The 15,270-nt window shown below is 44.6% G+C and overlaps 1 protein-coding gene across 1 annotated transcript in view; it reads left to right on the top strand.

Moving 5' to 3' along the window:
• cdk17 (cyclin dependent kinase 17) overlaps positions 1–14,973 on the top strand; it is a 20,154-nt gene extending 5,181 nt beyond the window's left edge. Inside the window, exons 3-16 of the mRNA XM_077004942.1 lie at positions 2,453–2,586; positions 3,750–3,875; positions 7,928–7,984; positions 8,142–8,256; positions 8,388–8,482; positions 8,691–8,753; positions 9,550–9,673; positions 9,834–9,954; positions 11,024–11,121; positions 11,681–11,786; positions 12,527–12,569; positions 12,679–12,769; positions 12,856–12,933; positions 13,384–14,973. Coding sequence (XP_076861057.1) covers positions 2,453–2,586; positions 3,750–3,875; positions 7,928–7,984; positions 8,142–8,256; positions 8,388–8,482; positions 8,691–8,753; positions 9,550–9,673; positions 9,834–9,954; positions 11,024–11,121; positions 11,681–11,786; positions 12,527–12,569; positions 12,679–12,769; positions 12,856–12,933; positions 13,384–13,421 — 1,289 coding nt within the window. The 3' untranslated portion in view covers positions 13,422–14,973. The remainder of the gene's footprint in view (positions 1–2,452; positions 2,587–3,749; positions 3,876–7,927; positions 7,985–8,141; positions 8,257–8,387; positions 8,483–8,690; positions 8,754–9,549; positions 9,674–9,833; positions 9,955–11,023; positions 11,122–11,680; positions 11,787–12,526; positions 12,570–12,678; positions 12,770–12,855; positions 12,934–13,383) is intronic.
• Positions 14,974–15,270: the final 297 nt, after the last annotated feature.

The following is a 15,270-nucleotide window of genomic DNA, read 5'->3' as shown; positions in this document are numbered from 1 at the left end:
CAGACATATACATGCACCCAGACACCCACAGGTATGGCGTGCTCATTGAAGGTTTCACCCTCCCTCGCAACAAAGCTTCCCGGCATCCTGCGTCATCCAAACGGAAGGTTCCTACCCTAGTGCAGCGTTATATTTGAATGTATAATTAATAAGCTGGTTAGAGCCTCAGTGTGAATGTAGTTATGAAACCAATGAGTAGAGTTACCAGCTGCTCCAGTCATGCCGTCATGTATGTTCACATTTGAATGCGTGTTGGGCTAAAATCGGGGCATGAATAAGGTCTTTCATTGGCAGGGTGAAGATGGAGACGAATTTCATGCGTACTTTATCCCCTAGACACACACACACACACACACACACACACACACACACACACACACACACGCACACACTTCCTCAGACTGGTGCTAGCAAAGAGACCAACCTTTGTGGTGAACAAAAAGTCTTACTGCAACATAAATTAAGTTCAATCGGGCATAATAATCTGGAAATATGGAGAGTATAGCATGAAGGCCTATATATGGAATTATATATATATAAATATGGAGGGTATAGCATGAAGGCCTATATATGGAATTATATATATATAAATATGGAGAGTATAGCATGAAGGCCTATATATGGAATTATATATATATAAATATGGAGGGTATAGCATGAAGGCCTATATATGGAATTATATATATATATAAATATGGAGGGTATAGCATGAAGGCCTATATATGGAATTATATATATATAAATATGGAGAGTATAGCATGAAGGCCTATATATGGAATTATATATATATATATAAATATGGAGGGTATAGCATGAAGGCCTATATATGGAATTATATATATATATAAATATGGAGGGTATAGCATGAAGGCCTATATATGGAATTATATATATATAAATATGGAGGGTATAGCATGAAGGCCTATATATATGGAATTATATATATATATAAATATGGAGAGTATAGCATGAAGGCCTATATATGGAATTATATATATATAAATATGGAGAGTATAGCATGAAGGCCTATATATGGAATTATATATATATAAATATGGAGAGTATAGCATGAAGGCCTATATATGGAATTATATATATATAAATATGGAGGGTATAGCATGAAGGCCTATATATGGAATTATATATATATAAATATGGAGAGTATAGCATGAAGGCCTATATATGGAATTATATATATATAAATATGGAGAGTATAGCATGAAGGCCTATATATGGAATTATATATATATAAATATGGAGGGTATAGCATGAAGGCCTATATATGGAATTATATATATATAAATATGGAGGGTATAGCATGAAGGCCTATATATGGAATTATATATATATAAATATGGAGAGTATAGCATGAAGGCCTATATATGGAATTATATATATATAAATATGGAGAGTATAGCATGAAGGCCTATATATGGAATTATATATATATAAATATGGAGGGTATAGCATGAAGGCCTATATATGGAATTATATATATATATAAATATGGAGGGTATAGCATGAAGGCCTATATATGGAATTATATATATATAAATATGGAGGGTATAGCATGAAGGCCTATATATGGAATTATATATATATATAAATATGGAGGGTATAGCATGAAGGCCTATATATGGAATTATATATATATATAAATATGGAGGGTATAGCATGAAGGCCTATATATGGAATTATATATATATAAATATGGAGAGTATAGCATGAAGGCCTATATATGGAATTATATATATATATATATATATATATATATATATATATATATATATATATATATATATATATATATATATATATATATATATAAATATGGAGGGTATAGCATGAAGGCCTATATATGGAATTATATATATATATAAATATGGAGAGTATAGCATGAAGGCCTATATATGGAATTATATATATATATATATATGGAGAGTATAGCATGAAGGCCTATATATGGAATTATATATATATAAATATGGAGGGTATAGCATGAAGGCCTATATATGGAATTATATATACATAAATATGGAGGTTATAGCATGAAGGCCTATATATGGAATTATATATATATAAATATGGAGGGTATAGCATGAAGGCCTATATATGGAATTATATATATATATAAATATGGAGAGTATAGCATGAAGGCCTATATATGGGATTATATATATATATATATAAATATGGAGGGTATAGCATGAAGGCCTATATATGGAATTATATATATATAAATATGGAGAGTATAGCATGAAGGCCTATATATGGAATTATATATATATAAATATGGAGGGTATAGCATGAAGGTCGTGGTGCTAGTTCGCTTGCTTTCCGGATTCATCTAAAAACCGTTCGAGGATGATGGAATACAGCTTCAGCAGAAGTTTGAGGTATATTTGGTGACTCTTGAACCTCGTGTAATTGGACTCGTTTTCCGTCCACACAGATATCGTACATGAGAATTTAAAGATGGGCTCAGACGGCGAGAGCGACCAGGCCTCAGGGACGTCGTCCGACGAAGTTCAGTCTCCCACCGGAGTGTGTCTCCGCACCCGCTCGCATCGGCGCATTTCCATGGAGGTAAGGTGCCCGCCAACGTGCGTGAGAGTTCGCTTGCCCTCCAGGAAGAATCCACAGCCAATTTCTCCACATTAGACACAGCCTCTCATCCGTACACTGGGCTCTTCACGCGGGCAGGCAGACGCCGGCCGTGCTTGACCGGGGCCGTGTGGCTAAATGCCTTTGTGTGGCTTTACCCCGAATACCCCACTGCCACGGAGACGTGTCCCAGTTGAAAGTGGTTATTTTTAGCTTCAAGTGGAGGCTTTTCTCCAGGCTTCCCGTGTCCCCCTCTTACCCTGCACATGATTCTTGCCTCATATTCTTGTTCTCGCCACCCCCTCCTGTACCCCCCCCCCCCCCCCACCCCCCGCCCCCCGCCCCTCTTTCTCTGCTCTGACTTTATTCTTTAGCTGGTGGATGCTTATCAAAGAAAAACAGCAGTGTGTTTTTTCAAACGTTCTGTTTCTTTTTTTTGCATCTGGGCGTCTGTGTGCGGCAAGCTTAGCTCTTCAGCTCCAGGAGCAGTTGTTTCTCCTGCTGCCAGTCATCTCCTCCTCTCCACCTCTCCTCTCATCTCCTCCTCTCATCTCCTCTCCACCTCTCCTCTCATCTTCTGAGCTGCACTCTCACATTGAAAGAATTCGCTTTGCTTGTTCCTCCTCACGGTTTAAGGAGAACCTGGAAATGAATGTCCACATCTAACACCAGATGAACATGCTTCAAATGTGGAATAAAGCACCAGCAGCTTGCAAATTCGTTACATTAAAAATGTTTATTTTTTGAGGCACTATTGCTGATCTCAGTGACAGGGTGTTTTGACTGTGCCGGTATCTGCAGTTGAAGTTTCTGCCCTCTGCTGTTTAGCTTGTGTAACTGCACATTTGGCAGGAAAACACGTCCCTTTAAATACAAAGATGGTACGTAAACAACACTCGGATTCAAACTCGGTGGTTTATCAAAAAATATAATATCCAGTTTGTCTTAACTTCCTGTGTGTTGAGGCAGGAGGAGACATGTCAAGGTACCTGAACAAAATCCTGATGGTTATTATAGGCAATAGTGTGTGTGGTTTGGGAGTAAATAACCAGCATGGTTATGTATGTAAGTGTACTCGCTGATCATCGAACCCTTTTCTGTGTGTGTGTGTGTGTGTGTGTGTGTGTGTGTGTGTTCATTCATAGGATGTGAACAAGCGTCTGTCTCTTCCTGCTGATATTCGGATTCCTGATGGCTACCTGGAGAAGTTGCAGCTTAGCAGTCCGCCCTTTGACCAACCTCTCAGCCGCCGCTCACGCAGGGCCTCGCTGGTGAGTGTGTGTGTGTGTGTGTGTGTGTGTGTGTGTGTGTGTGTGCGCGCGCATGCATGTGGATGTATCACAGCTCGGTTACACCCAGACAGTACCTGCACAGACGCAGCAGTGTTTGACGTGCAGGCTTCTCCCTCGCAGCTCCTCCACACGGCATTCCCCAAGCCCTGCCATGCAACGTCCGAGTTTGCTCCTGTGATGTCTGTACCGCGCGATTATCCTGTTATTAGTGGAGCACTATTACATGCCTAATCTAGCAGCTACTCTTGTCTAGAGTAGAAGAAATGTGGAAGCATACTTCCAACATAATACTTTAACATCGAAGTATTGCAAGGTGATAGCATGATGGAAATGAGATTCAGTGTATGTAGTGGTGATGAGGAACTTGGTGGAGTAACGTATACCAGCGTAATCACACCTTGTGCTTTTGCACACACACTACTGTTCTAACTGTTTTATTTTAAATTTAAAAAGAACAATTCGGTAAACAAGGAAAATATCTTCCTTCTAACAAGAAACACCTCTGAATTCTTGTTTCTCTGGTTTCTATTCCACTCCCTGTAACTGAGAAGCTCAGGTTGCATAGCAACCCACACATCATGCGCACTAGAGTATCTGTCAGAACACGTCTCCCGTGTGACATCAGAGGTCATGATGTGGCACGCCACCTTTTGAGAGGGGTTTTTTATTTTTTTTTTGTGAACCCAGTGACGGATCCGTGAGTCACACATCCGTTAATCCACAGCAGCCCTCGAGTTTCTTGGTGCTTTTGAAGCTATTGGACCTCTCCGTGTAGTTCCCCATTCATCAGCGCATGCCACATAGCCTGGTCTTGGTCTCCTGCTGGGGAATCCTCACTGTGACAACCACACGTGACATCTCCCGCCCCAGATTGACCTGATGTAAGCAATATTTTTAAAGAACGCTTTAGCTCAACTGTCGGTTCATCCTGATAGCCATAACTAAAATGGATGTTCAGGGGGAGGGGAAAGATAAAGTCTCTAAAAGTGTCCTGCGCTCTGTAATCAACTAGAAAGACATTCGTTCTGGTCTGGTTGTACTAACCAATCGGGAATCTCAGTTATTCGTCTCCATGGTGAAGCTGGTTCTGCTGCTTTTCAGCGTGTATGAGCGGTACATGGAACTTGTTTGAATTGGTGTTTGAATGTGCCAGCAAGCCCCGCCTCCTTGGGTATATCTTAATGGGCTGATAGTAAACACGACTGCTTCCTGATGGGAAAAACAACTGAATAAAATGCATAAAATTTTAGTTATTCATTTAATGGATACACTTCAAGAGACTAATAAATGTAGGCTTATATTTCAGTGCTGCCCAATATAAAGTGTTTGAGTGTGTGCATGTGTTTCTGTACTTGCATAAATTAATGTAATGAATTATCAAAATGCTGATTGTAAAGTTAGTCTGGTAATTAAGAAAAATATTTGCTTGGCTGGGTAATGGCCCAGTTTGAGTGTCTTCCAAAGATCCCCACAATAATGATAAAATTCAAGGCCTTATTTAAAAAACCCCCTATGAGACTAAGTGGGTCAGGGTGGCCCAATCTAAGATTAAAGCTTAGGAATGTGTCAACATTCATATCTGGTTTAACTTGAATCCTTACTGTTATGTATAAATTCTGTAGCAAGCCTACAGCACTGGCTTTCTCTGGTCTCATCATGGTTCCTGTCCCCTTGCCGGTCACTTAGTCAGGACTAGCTTAAGCCTGGTGCACACTACAGGATTTTGGGAATGCAAACAGGTATGAAAATCGAAGCAAGTCTCACACTGGAGCCTGGTTCATACCTACCGCGGACGTGCCAGAACGCACGTGGTCAAAGTGATGCACTCGCGGATGAGAGACCGCTTTCATGGCCCACAAGAGGGCTTGTACCACTCGAAATCAGAACCAGCATGGCCGGGCAGACGTACCTCGGTCATTCATTGGCCAGGGAATAAAATCTAGCAGGAAGTAGGAAACAGATGATAGACTGGGTGTGTGGTGTGTGTGTGTGTGTGTGTGTGTGTGTGTGTGTGTGTGTGTGTGTGTGTGTGTGTGTGTGAGAGACACCCTGCTGCCGTTGTCTAGTGATTAAAGGGTCTGCGTTCCGTTGCCTTCACTCGGCCAGCCTATCTCAACAGTTCCTCTGTGGCTCCATCACGTTTGTGTGTTTGTGTTGGCGTCTGAAGCATCACAGGTGGCTGTTTGTTTGGGTTCCTCGTGTCCTGCGGGGCCTTCCTGCTTCTGCTCTCTAGCGCCACCTCAGTTCTGGAGTCCAAGCCGCGGTGTGCGTGCCGTGGTAGTATCGGTATTTCCATATCGGTAGTAGGTATGAACATGGGTTTAAGATCATATTCTCCTACATTGGACATGAGAAAACCTCCCACAACCCAAATCTCGTGTGAATGAGCGTGAAGCATCGAGGAGATTCTCATGTATCCCAGAGTTGTAAAATTGTTGCTTCAGTTGCTGGTAAGGTTCGCTGTCTATGTCGTTTTTCAACAAGGCAGCTGTTGGCTGAAGCAATCTGTTCAAGGATCGTGTGGCTGAAGTCATTCACAGTTTCTCAGGAAGTTGATCACAAGGTTTAGGATTACTGCTCTCACACTGCCAGATTATCGGTGCAATCCGTTCCAGAAACGTTTGTTGGAAGAGCAAAATCTGATTAGCCACGCCCACTTTGCTTTATTCGTGCTCTGGCCTTCGGGTACAGAAGCACCGCTTGAACCCCAATAAAACTGTAGTGACTAATAACCACCTCCCCCGACTGATCCCAGCATACACTTGCGGTATGCGCCCGCTGGCCACTTTATCAGGTCCGAGACGCTGGTCAAACAGACGGTTTGATGGCCTTGGTCATGAACTAACCAGTGACAAACAGGATAGGTGGAGGCTGACCGACACGAGTGGAATACAAACAGATGAGGCCGCTATGCCATCAAAACGTGTGACAAGCGTCTCGGACCTGATAAAGTGGCCAGCGGGCGCTACCGCAAGTGTTGCTGGACTGTGGGGGGAGGTGGTTATTTGGGGGGGGCATTGTCACTGCTGGCTTCGAATCTGCAATCTTCTTCATGATCGATGAAGCGCTATTATTAAAATCAGCTTCCTCATTGGAAGGTTCCGGTGTCCTTTCCCCAAATCGCACGGGCTTTCGTGAAAATGTCTCGGCATTCCCCAGGAAATGCCTCCAGGCCGTGAGAGCGGGGGCCACCGGTTGGGTGTTTCTTTGTGCTCTCAATAACATTTCCATGGGGGCCTGCTAATGGCCTCATTAATATTCATACTGCCCATTGTGAGTCCAAATCGTCACACGGTTTGAAGCGGAGTGTGGACAGGGGGATGCGCATTAATTTGAGGCCCGTGCGAGTGGCAACACTGTGTCCGAGCAGCCGAATTCTCCCCATGATGCCAAGCGGGTAAGGGAGGCGCTGAAGATGTCCGTGCGTGGTTAAGCAGTAGAGAGTTCTTTAAGATGACCCATGGTGGTAGAGGTGAGCATTGTTGATGCTTAACACGAGTGTGTAAGTGAGCAAAATGCCCTTAAACACACACACACACACACACACACACACACACACACACACACACACACACACACACACACACACACACTCACGCTGCTCTTTGTGTACCTAGCAGGTTCTGCATGTGAAAGACTCCCTGCCTTGGTACCTGCGTTTTCTTGGCATCCATTGTTCTGGGCCATCATCCATCTCTGTCCCCCCCCCCCCCCCCCCCCAAACACACACACACTTCCACCCATCCTGTGTGTGTGTGTGTGGCTTGTATGTGTGAGAAGGCAGGAAGCGGGAGAAATGTCTCTCATGGTTGTGTTCTAGCGCCCCCTGGTGCTCTCTCTGAGTTTGCAAGCGTGTGAGTTTGTGTGATTTGAATGTCTGTCTGAGAAACTAATTTGGCTGTCTGTCAGAGTGGTTGAAGACAACCTAATGATGCGTCTCTGCGTGAGAACGTACGCTCTGAACGCACAGGGCTGTCCAGGAAGAAGCTGCAGCTGCCGTCTCAGTGACGTTCTCCGTCTTTCCCTTTCAGTCAGAAATTGGTTTCGGGAAACTGGAGACCTACATCAAACTGGACAAACTTGGAGAGGTAAGAGACCAATCTGGAGGTGAATTTAGTGTTTTAATTCCGCAAATATTCATGGAACATGGAAATCTATCCAGAGAACCGTGATGTATTTATTTAATGTTGTCATACCCGTGTGTGATACTCACATGAACCCTGAGCTGAAATCTCTGTATTTTAGGGGACATATGCCACAGTTTTCAAGGGTCGGAGCAAACTGACGGACAACTTGGTCGCTCTGAAGGAGATCCGGTTAGAACATGAGGAGGGGGCACCGTGCACAGCTATTAGAGAGGGTAATGGACCACACTGCTACAAAACAAATGTTTTACCACGAATGTTTCAGCCAGCACCTCTGCCTAGCTTTGCCGGGCTTCGGCGGTACCGGATCACCACTCATGTCGTTTGCTTTCCTTTTGTGTCACAGTGTCATTACTTAAAGACTTGAAACACGCCAACATTGTCACCCTCCATGACATCGTCCACACGGACAAGTCACTCACCCTCGTCTTCGAGTATCTGGTGAGACTGCCCTTTTAACACTACGCACCCCACAGCCTTCATGTGTAGGCCAGGGAGAACTTCACATGTAGGCCAGGGAGAACTTCACGTGTAGGCCAGGGAGAACTTCACGTGTAGGCCAGGGAGAACTTCACGTGTAGGCCAGGGAGAACTTCACATGTAGGCCAGGGAGAACTTCCTGTCTCACCAGTGGCCTTGTTTTCTCCAGGACAAGGACCTTAAGCAGTACATGGATGACTGTGGAAATATCATGAGCATGCACAACGTCAAGGTACAAACCACGCTCGTGCACGCTTGCGCATACACACACACACACACACACACACACACACACACTCACCACACGATAACAACAGGTAATATCTAGATGAAACAGTATCAGTTGCTTTCGTTAAACTTCCTCTGATTGCATTTCACAAGCAAGCTTTGTTTACTTGTAGACATCATTTTTGCTTCGGTTGCTGGCAAGGTTTGCTCTCTTTGCCGTTTTTTCAGCAAGGCTGCTATTGGATGAAGCACATCTGCTCAGGGATCGTGCTGCCAGATTATTGGTGCAACCATGACTTGTGTTTCACCCCTCAATCTGGAAATCATTTCAGATTATTGGGAAACATTTGTTGGAAAATCAGAGTCAAAAATCTAGCCAGCGTGCTCCTGGCTCTACAGGAGTACAGAGTCTTTAGCCACGCCCACTTTGCTTTACTCGTGCTCTGGCCTTCTGGGTACAGAAGCACCATTGAACCCAATAAAACCGCTATGACTATTAAACATTCATTAGTCTGACCCACAGTTGTGACACTGTCATTTCAATATTAATGTGCTGACAATGCTCCGATACCCAATTACCTGCTGTAAAATACAACTGATATGTGACTGCACAGTTATGATATTATCAAATATGGCTGCCATGCAGGGCTCTCTGACCGGGCTCCCCAACACATCACCACAGCGCAGCCTACTGGCGAATGTGCAGCATGTCACATCAATTAAAAATCATCAATCGATTTGGTCTTTGCACGTTTATTCCTGTCAGTGTTGCCAACCTGCGGTTTATGGTTTGCTTCTAGATTTTCCTCTTCCAGATCTTGCGAGGGCTGGCGTACTGTCACAGACGAAAGGTTCTGCACCGGGACCTGAAACCACAGAACCTGCTAATCAGCGAACGGGGCGAGCTGAAGCTGGCCGACTTCGGTGAGCCGCCGCACCGGGCCGTCCGGGCAGAACCGGACGTTGTCTCGGCTGTTATCTGTATTGGGGGGGGGGGGGGGGGTCCAGGGATGCTTCGCAGGAATTTCAAAGCTCCACTAGGAGTGTGTGAATGACCACATCTCTGGGTGTGTGTGCCACGCAGGTCTAGCCAGGGCCAAGTCTGTCCCTACTAAGACGTACTCGAACGAGGTGGTGACTCTGTGGTACAGGCCTCCCGACGTGCTGCTGGGTTCCTCCGAGTACTCCACGCAGATCGACATGTGGTGAGTGTACGCAGTACGCAGGGTTGAAGTGGGTCTGTTCGTTTGAAACTGATCTGTGTTTGGGTTCCAGCGCCGTTTACATCAGAAACTGAGCTGTGATTTTCTTATTTTATTCAAAAATCTTTATGTAAGTTATCTGTATATGGGGGATTGAATGTATGTTCTGTGAGGTGTGTGATGTATGATATCTGTATATGGGGGATTGAATGTATGTTCTGTGAGGTGTGTGATGTTTGATATTTGTCTACACAGGGGGGTTGGGTGTATGTTCTATGAGGTGTGATGTTTGATATCTGTATATCGGAGGTTGGGTGTATATTCTATGAGGTGTGTGATGTATGATATCTGTCTACACGGGGGGTTGGGTGTATATTCTATGAGGTGTGCAATGTATGATGTGTGTCTACACAGGGGGGTTGGGTGTATGTTCTATGAGGTGTGTGATGTGTAATATTTGTCTACACAGGGGGGTTGGGTGTATATTCTGAGGTGTGTGATGTGTAATATTTGTCTACACAGGGGGGTTGGGTGTATGTTCTATGAGGTGTGTGATGTATAATATGTGTCTACACAGGGGGGTTGGGTATATGTTCTATGAGGTGTGTGATGTATGATATCTGTCTACACAGGGGGGTTGGGTGTATGTTATATGAGGTGTGTGATGTGTAATATGTGTCTACACAGGGGGGTTGGGTGTATGTTCTATGAGGTGTGTGATGTATGATATCTGTCTACACAGGGGGGTTGGGTGTATGTTCTATGAGGTGTGTGATGTGTAATATGTGTCTACACAGGGGGGTTGGGTGTATATTCTATGAGGTGTGTGATGTATGATATCTGTCTACACAGGGGGGTTGGGTGTATATTCTATGAGGTGTGTGATGTATGATATCTGTCTACACAGGGGGGTTGGGTGTATGTTCTATGAGGTGTGTGATGTATGATATCTGTATACACAGGGGGGTTGGGGGTATGTTCTATAAGGTGTGTGATGTATGATATCTGTCTAAACAGGGGGGTTGGGTGTATATTCTATGAGGTGTGTGATGTATGATATGTGTCTACACAGGGGGGTTGGGTGTATATTCTACGAGATGGCTGCTGGCCGGCCGCTCTTCCCAGGGTCTACAGTGGAAGATGAACTGCATCTCATCTTCAGGCTCCTGGGTAAACATATGTACACACACACACACACACAGACGACAATGTGGACCTTAAGCTAAATAAGGTTATATGGAACCTTCATGGTGAAATACACACAGCCTTTTGCCAGGCAAGCTGTGCTGAGCAGAGGTAGGCATCAGCTGATCTATAAAAGAAAAGATGAGTTGTTTGGCATGCACACACTCTCAAAATCAAAAAATAAATAGCTCCGGATGAAAAGTCTACCAAGTCAAGGAACATAACTAAAGAAATGACATCACTGTGTTACCTGCCGTGTTGTATATAGTCCAACCCTGATAACTTCTGGGGCTTGAAGCTCACCTTCTCCAACATCAGATCCCTGCACTGAATTCTAAACTATACCTATACACTAATGTGCAATTAGTTGATTAATCTGCAAGTAAGTCAACACCCTTAAAACCATTAACAGCTGTACTAGATTGATCTGCTTCGTTACATCGACATTTCAAACGAATCTTGCATATGAGTGAACTCCCGGTACTCAAAAGGTCACTGCTGGGTGTTTCTAAAGCTCTGTGTGTGTTGTGTCTCGGTGGCACAGGTACACCCACGGAGGACAACTGGCCCGGCGTTTCGTCTATTGAGGAGTTCAAATCCTACAACTTCCCCAAATACAAGCCGCAACCCTTCATCAACCACGCCCCCAGGTAGGCGTGTGTGGGGGTTTGGGCTGTGGGAGGTGCTGCATGTGCCTTGTAGCTCAGTCTGTGAGTTAACTGGTTAAATGGAGGTGGTGGTATAAAGACAGCAGCTTATCTTCTCAGTGTTTTGGGAGAACCAAGTTCAGACTTGAAATTTGCACCTTGAGTGTGGTTGTCCATTAGTTAGATTAATTGGATCACATTTTTAAGCAACTCTTTGACCCATAGGTTAATATTATAAAACTCCCAACATGCAGCTCCGGAAATGGCATTCTCACCTTTACCTAAACACACTTCTATTACGTTGTAGAGAAATTGCTGAACTTTTACTTTGAGTTTTGGCCCTGTCCCTGTTTTCTTACCACTTGTCGTTAGTGACCATGACCTGCATGGTGTGTCTGTGTTTGTGTCTTTGTGTCTGTGTGTGTCTGCTTGTGTGTGTGTCTGCTTGTGTGTGTGTGTGTGTGTGTGTGTGTGTGTGTGTCTGCTTGTGTGTGTGTCTGCTTGTGTGTGTGTCTGCGTGTGTGTGTGTCTGCTTGTGTGTGTGTGTGTGTGTAAGTCAGGATATCCTGTGGAATTTTCAAGGCTGTTCTTTTCCTTCCTCTCAATTGCCCTTAATTTGTCACCACACTGCTGGTCACTGAGGACCCTGTCTCTCTCTCTTTCTCTTTCTCTCTCTCTCTCTCTCTCTCTCTATCTCTCTCTCTCTCTCTCTCTCTCTCTCTCTCTCTATCTCCCTTTCATAGGCTGGACACTGAAGGAATAGAGTTGCTGTTGTCCTTCCTAAAGGTGAGCGCAGTGTCTCGGTCACCTCACAGTAACACCTGTGTTTGGCGTGTGCGTTCACACCCAGCACCTCTCTGTGTTCACACCTTTATTTCTCTCTTCCTGCTCACAGTACGAGTCCAAGAAGCGAATTTCTGCTGATGATTCCATGAAACAACCCTACTTCAAGAGTCTGGGCATGCGTGTGCACACATTGCCTGAGAGTGAGTGAACATACGCGCGCGCACACACACACACACACATGCACACACACTTACACACAATCATACAATTTATTCTAATCCTGCAGGTATATCAATATTCACGTTGAAAGAGGTGCAGCTTCAGAGGGACCCTGGCTACCGGAATTCCTCCTACCCAGACACAGGTGTGTGTTCGTGTGTTCGTGTGTTCGTGTGTCTGTCTGCCTCCCTGTCAGTATTGTGGTTGCCAATGTTCGTGTGATACCAAAAATAACAAGAAGACAAGTCAGAGCTAGTCTAATGCAGTGTGTCTGGTTCTCCAGAAGGGGGTGCCATGGGCCAAGTTTATCTTTTTTTATTCCCTGGGAGTCCTTAAAGTCAGAGGTTGTGAGGACCCACTGACCTGGACAGTTTCATATATTCGTCCTGCCCCAACACACCTGATGCAGCTCAGGGAAGCTTTGCTGATCAGCTGATGAGCTGGATCAGATGTGTTCAGGGGGAATTTCAAATCAGATCTGTTTAGAACACCATATAAAATATGTGTGTGTGTGTGTGTGTGTGTGTGTGTGTGTGTGTGTGTGTGTGTGTGTGTGTGTGTATATGAATTTACTATACTCTCTCTGTCCCAACAGGAAACAGCAAGAACAGAAGACAGAGCATGCTGTTCTAAAGCTTCGCACACCTGTGAACACAAGCGCATACACACACAGGCGCACGCACACACACATGCAAGCACACACAGTGGATCAGGTAGATGGCATCTGCTCAGTGACTGTCTTGTATAGACTAACTGACTAGCCCCTGCCACCCCCCCCCCCCCCCCCGCGTGCGTGCGTGTGTGTGTGTGTGTGTGTGTGTGTATCGTGGGTGAAGCAGTCTGGTCAGTCCATCTCCTTCCCATCATTCTGCGACCAGCATGCAGCAGTCAGTCTGGGTAACCAACATCTACCAGTACCCTCACCCGCCTCTGATTCTGGAAGATCAGCCCGCATTCCCCTTCATTGCGGAGACCGTGAGAGTGTGTCTGTGTGAATATATATCTGTGAGTGCGTATATTTATTGAAGAGGTCAGTGGGCTTATTTTTTATTTTTTTGCTGCTAATCAACTACTGTCCCCTTTTGACTTCCACTCTTGGACAACCTGCCTGGCTGTTGTGGACACATTAGTACTGCCATCACACATCTTTCTTTCTTTCTTCTTCTATTTTTGTTAACAGTTATTATAATTCTGTTAGTAATGGCAGTATTGTAGATGTTACTTGCTTGTCATTGATTTTACAGCAATAGAACGAATGCCTTTCAGTAGTTTTTTTTTATTTTTCATTTTTTGGCACTGTTTTGAATCTCATCCATTTTGGCATAGAGGTCACATGCAGACAGACCGAGTTCCGGCACACGCTATGCAGAAATTTTGTTCTAATCTGCAGACCTCACCTTGACATTTCAAGTCGCCCAGAGAAGAGACCCTGCTCCACTCTCCTGCCGAACGGGGACGCCCCCGGCGTGCTGGTGGCCGGCCCGGGGGCAGCTCTCCCGGAGAGCCCACTAAACCCGGCACCATCCTGCAGGAGACTGGCCTTGCTGGGCTGATTGGATCGTTGGTGGGTGCCATGACATTTCCAGCTGACGGTGCGGCACAGACGCTGTGTGGCGGGTTCAGAAACACTGGAGCGGCAGTACTCATGTGACCTTGGCGGAGAAGGCCGTAGAACAGACCTTCCTCTGTCGGCGAAGGCGTTCCTTCAGGCCCCGTTTTCCTCTTCCTCAGTGAATGCTTTCTGCCTGGACTAAAGTGCTTCTGCGAGGCCCCTCCCTTCGTCCCCGCCCCCTCTCAAGGACTACTGTCCCCAAAGCATCATAGTGACTGTAAAAAAAAAATTGAATCATTCAAGATCTTTGTAGCTTTTGATTGTATGTGTGTCATATGTGCGCGTGCGTACGTGTGGATGAGAGAGAGATTATCGAGATCAGACTGTAAAGAGCCTCGTTGCCCCACGCTAGCAAGGTTGTGACGAGTTAGTTTCATTAACAGTATTAAGAGGGTTTTCTACGTTACAGTTTGATTCTTCTGTGAAATAATGGCATGTTGGGGTCCAGATGTCTGACATTCGTGCTGGGTTTGATTCAGAGAGAAGAAAAAGAGAAAGATTGTGAAAAAATAAGAGGAACAAAAAAAAAAAAGACAGCTGCATTGGACCAACGCTTTTCATTTTCCAACATTTGTACACATGAAGAAACAGGAAATTTCAAACTGAGGTTTTAGATTGAACAGTCTGTTTTTTTTTTCCCTGAACTGACAGTTATGTTGATTAATATTGTAATTTTGCAGTTGATTGTAACTGGAGAAGGGTGTGTGTAAATGTGTGTGTACAGATGCATGGAACGCCAGGTGTCCTGTAGACTTTGCCTCTGTGGAACACTGACACTCAGTTTAAACTGTCGACTGAATTGACCGTTTTAACTCTTTCTACTGCAGATATTTATTTCTCTTAATCAGTGAAGTAAACACGATCTGTTTC

The sequence above is a fragment of the Brachyhypopomus gauderio genome, chromosome 5, assembly GCF_052324685.1.
Source record: "Brachyhypopomus gauderio isolate BG-103 chromosome 5, BGAUD_0.2, whole genome shotgun sequence".
Classification (NCBI taxonomy): domain Eukaryota; kingdom Metazoa; phylum Chordata; class Actinopteri; order Gymnotiformes; family Hypopomidae; genus Brachyhypopomus; species Brachyhypopomus gauderio.
This window is presented reverse-complemented; position numbering and strand designations above follow the sequence as displayed.